Source organism: Boleophthalmus pectinirostris, unplaced genomic scaffold, assembly GCF_026225935.1.
Source record: "Boleophthalmus pectinirostris isolate CB_2022bp ecotype Guang Dong unplaced genomic scaffold, ASM2622593v1 HiC_scaffold_20, whole genome shotgun sequence".
NCBI classification, from domain to species: Eukaryota; Metazoa; Chordata; class Actinopteri; order Gobiiformes; family Gobiidae; genus Boleophthalmus; species Boleophthalmus pectinirostris.
The window spans coordinates 8,183,515-8,191,214 of NW_026571153.1; the positions used below are offsets into that span (position 1 = coordinate 8,183,515).

The window sequence follows — 7,700 nt, forward strand, 5'->3', positions numbered from 1 at the left end:
TGGCCATGTAAATGCATCCATGTCCAGTAAAAAATATGACTGATTTAAGCCTCTTCCTAAATTGTGTAGTTTTTATGACACAACTACATAATGTTTTTACGACATTCTGTAGTTTTTACGACACTGAACCGCAAATGGGAAACACACACCTCACAGCTGGGACTCAAAATCCATCACAATATTCTATAGCACAATCAAATTTAGCCTAATACAGATATAAATATTGTTAAAATACAATTGGTTTGTTTTGTTTTTTTATGATACATGAAAGTGAAGAGTTGAATTCCTGCTAGAAAAGATCAGATTAAACATTTTCTGCTTTATTTCATGGTTTCGTCCAACATAATCTATAGGGAAATGTCACTCTTGCCCCCATCTGCGAGTGTGACAGAATCACTCTCTACAATGTGAAAATCTCTCTTATCTTCTCTTCTCTTCACATGAGTTTTTATTCACGCCCTGTCCTCTCGTCTCCAGCAGGAAACCATTCTGGCGTGGTCCTGAGCATCACCTCCAGAGAGCTGCAGAGCTACCTGAGCAGCTGATGCCCGCCGCGGCCACGCTGAAGGGGCTGGCTCGTGTTAGCTCAGCCCTGCTAAGAGCACAGGGACTCCACTCTGCCTTCCTCCTCTCCACCCGCCCCCTTCTCTCTGTGTCGGACACTGACCTCACTCCTCCACGGCGCCCTCCGACCATCGCCCCGCCCCTGGGTGCTCTGTCCGCGGCAACTTGGGAAACGGGATCATTGACAGTAATAAGTGGACGAATAGTTGAAGAAGCTGGTGTGACGATGTTTGAAAGATCAGAAGGTTAAAGCTTGGCGAGCCGCAGTTACGTGTCGCTCGCTCTTTCGCTCTGAGAAAAGCTGATCAGATTTATCCAGTGGTCGATGAAGTATTCAGTTTAGTCGAGTAAAAGTACAGATACTTAAGTAGAAGACTGAAGTACTCCTCTAAAAAATGTACTTTAAGGGTAAAACAATTTTTAGAACTATCAAAGTGTCAAATTAATATACAGTACTTTTACTTTTCTACTTTAACTATTGAATTTAGCTCAGTCTATAGAGTAGGGTGACCAGATTTTCAAAATAAAAGACTGAGATCCCCATTTTTTGGTGGTTGGTAATAATAAAATTGGCTGTAATTAAGGAAAACTGTTTTGTAGAGACCATTCATGACGAACATCTGAGTCAGTATAGTCACATTTTCTTTGTCATTTTCTGTATTTTACCTAAACAAATGACAATTTATGCCTCTCTTTACTGTTGGCAGGTGTCAAATTGGTCAAAAATAGGCACACCTGGGATATTTCTTGTATAAAACTGGGACAATTCAATGGTTTTGGATAAATCTGCTGGGACAGTAGCCTGATTCATCAGCCGGTTTCACTTTGTGGAAACCGTCTGACCTCGCAGCATTAGACTTCATTCACTCGACGGTAGATACTTTTTTAAATTTAACCAATCGCTGCTATTTGGTCGTGACGTATGTAATGCGCCAAATCCCGTAGGTAGAAGGACAATAACGTCTTTCGCCTCGATGAAATTCACCAAACATTCTCTTTATACCAGCTTTAATTCCATGCCAACACAGAATATATGACTCTTCGCTGATTTGCTGGTGCCCGAACTCGCACTTCTGGGGTTTTCACGAACTGTCTAGTGTATTCCGATTCCTGACTTAGTCGCTGGAGAGAAATAAAATTGAGCGGAGGCACTCGGTGGCACCAGCCTGGCTACTGGGAAAGGAGACACAGGACTCAAAACTTGGACTGTCCCGGGTAAATATGGACGTCTGGGTCTGGTCACCCTACTATTAAATAAAACTAGAGTTGGTGAGCCTCGATCTACATTGTATTTGCTCTTACAGATGAGATATTAATATTTATCTTCAATCATAGCAGTAATATGGAAGCCTCAGTGATGTAATAAACAGCATTCTTGATTCACTTGGCATTTTCTAGTTATGGACGCTATTTTGAGAACAATTCATGGATTGCGAGCCTACTTCTGCGATTAGAAGTCAAAATTTGAGACAGGCCGACGCCGATTTGCCTTTCCACAACAGCTTCAAGGCTCTCGTTTTATTACTGCCAATGATCCCAGTTGTTTGAGCATTATCTCTGCTTCCTCTGACCCCAGCACAGACACCTGCACTGACCGACGAGAGACTACAGAGACTCTAACGCGATCAAATGTACTTTATGTTCCACCTACGGCACTGTCAGTGAGCACCGCACCACCCGCACGGAAAAACAAGACTTAAAAGGCAATAATATTTTCTACAGTTGAAGTATAGAAGTGTAGTTTAGAGCTGATGTAAGTGCACACAGATGACACCAGAGGGCAGTGTTGAACCTCAAAATATTAACTTGTTTATAATAGAAACACAATGGGAGGCTATAAATTAATGTTAGACCAATTTTCGTTGTGCAAACAAGACATAAATAATTAGAATACTCATATGTAAACAAACATTAAAGGAGCTGCACCCAATATTATTATTTTTATTTTTATTATAGGCTTTGCTTTACGTCACAAACCAGGAAGATGTTTGGAAACATGCGATGAAAACCTCCGGCGGGCTCTTTTCGTGGTAGAAAGTTGGACAAAATCTAGAAAAAAAAAGAGAAAATGTCCCAGTTTTCTTCATCTCCATGTCATTGTAGCGTTTTGTTATGTTCTTCTAATCAATAATTACAACCAAACCTCAGTTATGGAAGATCATTTGTTCCATTTTTTTTTTTTTTAAATCCCTTTTGAATTTTTAACACTGAAAAAACATGTTTGAATTATTTTTATTCTGAAGGGCTGACGGGCGTTGATGAAAATGTAAGTGTACATTTTCAGAGTGTTTAAAAGTCAGTATGAAAAAAACAAAACAAAACACCAACTTCAAAATTCAAAGTGTAAAATTCGCAGTGAAAAAAGTTTGGAGCAAAGATCCAAGATGCCAAGGCAGAAGCAATCGAGTGGAGGAGCAGCAGAATCATGAATGAACTTAAACAGCAGACAAACATTTGCATACATCAGGGGTGTCCAAACTTTTTTCATCAAGGGCCACATCTCTAAACACAGATGAAGCAGAGGGCCGATCGAGGCCTGTAGACTGGTGCTCAATACAGGGAATAATTGAAATATCTGCATGTTTAACACATAAGAATGACCCATCAGACTTGAGTCATGCTACGATCCTTAAAACCACACACTAAACATTAAATATTAGCTTTATCAAGGTAGATTTTCAAAAAACTTGCAGTAAAAAATATTATTTTTAATTGAGCCAATTCACCTGGAACTCTGAGGGCCAAGAAAAATTTGTCTGAGGGCCGCATTTGGCTCCCGGGCCATAGTTTGGACACGCCTGGCATACATTATCAGGATTTCAAAACTTAAAATGCGGTGTTTTACAAGAATATGACAGTGGTGGAATAGCCGACTTTTCTTGTTGTGGGATTTTATATCCTGATTCTCGAGGCCTCAGGGCTGATTTACAAGCCTGTGACCAACTTGTTACGCAGTAAAGAAAGTGTGGCCTTATCATTGCCAGTATTATCATTATCAGTGTCAGGAACTACACCAGAAGTTGTCATCGCATGTTTCCAAACGTCTTCCTGGTTTGTGACGAAAGCGTGAAAAGAGCCTATTATTATTATTTCTTTTTTTATTTCCAAGAAAGTAAAATTTGTTTTGCCCCTGAACAGATATTTTACAAAAGCACATTTTAGGGTCAAAATGTGACCGCTGTGTGCTGTCTGTATTGATTATTTTATCATTCAAGTCCTAAATTTAACCCAACTGTTCCTGAACCTAACCCTAAACGTGACAATGAAATAAAATATAGTCAAAAATAAACATAAAGCATTACAGTGACGGCAGAACTCCACCTTTTGAAAGTTGTGAAAAGAGTTTAGAAATTTATTGCGGCGAATCATCAGGATGTATTTGGGATTTGTTTGGACCGCCGCAAAACTAATTCTACTTTTCGTGTTTTAAGACGGTAAAAATGAGGTACAGCGCCTTTAAAGTCACTGTTTTGGTTTAGTTTTTAAATGAATTCCCTGGTTCACTGTGCCTCTGCTGTACGGGGGGGGGTCACTTCTCTTACGTCCACCCCCGTCCTCCGCATCCCCCCCCACGCTCCCGGGGTCCGCAGTGACCCCTGTTGCCCTGGAGACGAAGCAGGTTGCCGTCATGGAGGGAAGTAGTACGTAGTCTTTTACTGAATCAGCCTATATTAGGCCCCGCCCACAGTGGAATCACGTGTTTGTTGTAAATGTGTAAATACGAACTATCTCCACTTTGTATATAATCCTTTTGACGTGTGTGAGTGTGTTTTACACGACTACCAAAATACACCGAGGTCCTCAAACGCACCATTTCACCCAACAGTATTTTTACAAAGGACGTTCATCTTTAGCCATGTTTCCATAACTCCTGCGAACTGTTACCGGCAAAGTCGTTGTGAATTATGAACTGACACGGTTGGACTACGAAACACGAAAATACACAACAAAAAACACAACACAAACACTACTGCATAGGCCCGTCACAATCACACATTTTGGAGCGCAATATATCTTTACAGCAGGGTTCCCACGCTCATGGAAATCCTGGAAAAGTCATGGAAATAGATGCATCACAAATTTCAGACTTCCTGTCATTGCGCAATTCATACTGGGGAGGATTTTCTGAAAAAGTGAGCATCAAACCGCCATGTTTGTTTTCCCAGTGGGATGCGTCTATTGACAAAGCCGATCTTTTCTAGTCTTTTGAACCATATCGATTTTGTTTCTGATTCTGACATTGTCATATTTTAGTTTTGGGATTCGGACATCGATAATTGTGTGGTTGTTGGATCCTAACAGCGGAAAACGGCTTGAGAAATTTGTTTTGCGAACTCCATGAATGCAAAAGGGAATCAGATGTGTGACTGCAAACCTCTGTTCAAATTGTTTCCCTTCCCAACGGAATTGAAAAATAGTGAAAAGTGAAGGCGATGGGCAGGATTGATCCATGGGAAGGACGAAAAAGGAAACCTTTGGCTGCCTAAGAAATCATCCTGAGTTTGAAGTGAACATTTTGTATGTGGAGCCATCAAAGCAAAATCCCGATCCCTCACTCAACCTTGGTTACGAATTTAAAAAGTCAACGCCAAAGCAAAATGCACCAGCTGTTCGCCAAGAAACAACTTCCACTGCAAAGAGACCAAGACGTGATGTTGCTGTAAAACCACAAGAACAAGAAAGTGCAGCTCAGTCTGTTTGTCTTCTGCATCTCTTAACCAGCAGGATTCTGCTTTGATGGCGCTCCACAATATGACAATATCAGAACCAGAAACAAAGTGATTTGGTTCAAAAGACTTGAAAAGATCGGCTTTGTCAATAGACGCATCCCACTGGGAAATCAAACATGGCAGTTTGATGTTCACTGTTTCAGAAAATCCTTCCCAGTATGAATTGCGCAATGACAGGAAGTCTGAAATTTGTGATGCATGTATTCAAAATGTCATTTGTAAATTCAATGAAAGTTTTGGAAAAGTCATAGAATTTTTGGATCTACGGCGTTCTGTTAAAGCTAATTGATAACTTCTTAATTGTTAACACTAATTCCCACAGCAAATAGGGTAAGTTTGAATAGGCCCACATTATTACATAACATTACAGCTAAACTTTGACTCTTCACCTTAAGAAAAAGATTTTACCTTGAAGTAAAGTCATTCTGTTGAATCCGTGTGTCGTTCGTTCATTTGTTTTTCAAAATAAAACCAAAAATAAGAAAACGAAAAAACAACTATTTTCTTCATTATTTGTCTCTCAAAACCAAAATGAAAAAACAGATAATAATTCTTTTTTTTTTTTTTTTCAGTTTTCGATTTTGTGTTTAAATGAACAAATGAAAAAACAGACTGAACCAGGACGAAAACAGGACTAAACCAGACCAGACCAGGACTGAGACCAGGACTAAGACTGGGACTGAGGCCGGGACCAGATCAAGACTGAGACCAGGACTGAGGCCGAGACCAGATCGGGAATGAGACAAGGACTGAGAGCGAGGCCGGGACCAGACTGGGACCAGACCAGAAAAGAGACCAGGACTGAGGCCGGAACTGCAAGGCCGGGACAGAGACCGGGAAAGAGACTGGGACCAGACCAAGAAAGCGGCCGGGACTGAGGCCGGGATCAGACCAGGACTGACACTGGGGCAAGATCAGGACTGAAAATGGTTCAGTCCTGGTTCAGTCCTGCTTCCGGTTTGTCACGGAAACAGGAAACATCCGTTATCCGTTTTTTTTTTTTCCATTATTCATTTAAACACAAAATCAAAAACTGAAAAAACAAATTGTTACCTGTTTTTTTTTTTCATTTTGGTTTTGGAGACAAATCATGAAGAAAACAGTTGTTTTTTCATTTTCTTATTTTTGGTTTTATTTTGAAAAACGAATGAACGAATGACACACAGATTCTGTTGCTCCCCCTGGTGGACATACGATGAAAGCTCAGCAACTTTTTGACAAGCTGAAGCTCTCGATTATTATTTTTTTTATCTAGAAATCATAATTTGATATAATTTTTTGATCTAGTATGAGTGGCTGGGATAGTCAAGTTAGTCTACCAATCTAGACACATAAGTAGTCGAAAATATTCTTAAAGTCCACGATTCCTGACACTGTTCTTATGCAATACTGAACACGACACTCTCGGTTGGAAACATGGCTGTAGTCCAGTACACAGTGGTATAATATGTAGAAGATATTTTTGATACACTCTTAAAAAAGTGTAGCTGTAAGCACTGGTGGCTGTTTGTCGACTGAAAACATGTTTGTATTTTTGCACTAATGATGTAACAGGAAGTCCACCCATCTCATGTACTTTTTTGCTTTACGACGATTTCTATTTTCACCTCTTTTGTACATACTCGTGTCCGGTGTTCTTTATCGATGTGTCTTTGTACTAGGGTCCTCTCGAAAACGGAGGAACGCGGATCTGGGAATCTGGAAAAAAGACTTTGAATTCATGATTTTAGTTTGAGATTTGAAAATGTGTTGATTGATTTGTTGATTTTTAAACCCGTTTGTCCTCATCAGGAAAGCACTCGCCCTGCATCCTGGAATAAACCACTCCCATAACTTGTATACGTGTCGCTTTTCTTTTCATTTACGTAGAAACATCCAACACCCACACCCACGGTTCAAATAGAGCGGCTAGACTGGGCAGTACTTGGAAGAAAACAGAGGAAAATGAGGGAGGAGGCGGGGTCTAGATCGAGGAATCAGGACTTGTGTGATGTCGCCAGTGTTGGGAAGGTGACTTTTAAAATGTATTCCACTACAGATTACAGATTACACACCTCAAAATGTAGTTTGTAACGTAATCCATTAAATTACTTAAAGTGAGTAACGTAATCTGAATACTTTGGATTACTTGATTTGCTGTAGAGAAGCAAAGACGAGAAAATCATAACATGAGATGTTTTGTCTACTAAAAGAAAATAAAAAGCCCAGACTTTACTTAACCGTGTAAAAAAAATATTATTGATAGAAGAGGAGGAGACATGGTCCACACAGCATGATTTAGTTCTGTTTAGTCCTGTTAAATCCTGTTAGATCCTGGTTTAGTCCTGGTTTTAGACCTGGTTTAGACCTGGTTTTAGTCCTGGTTTAGTCCTGATTCAGTCCTGGTTTTGTCCTGGTTTAGTCCTG

At 40.1% G+C, this 7,700-nt stretch overlaps 1 protein-coding gene across 1 annotated transcript in view; it reads left to right on the plus strand.

Annotated features, from left to right (window-relative positions):
* sorcs2 (sortilin-related VPS10 domain containing receptor 2) overlaps positions 1-657 on the plus strand; it is a 332,144-nt gene extending 331,487 nt beyond the window's left edge. The window contains exon 26 of the mRNA XM_055156812.1: positions 481-657. Coding sequence (XP_055012787.1) covers positions 481-545 — 65 coding nt within the window. The 3' untranslated portion in view covers positions 546-657. The remainder of the gene's footprint in view (positions 1-480) is intronic.
* The last annotated feature ends 7,043 nt before the right edge of the window (positions 658-7,700 follow it).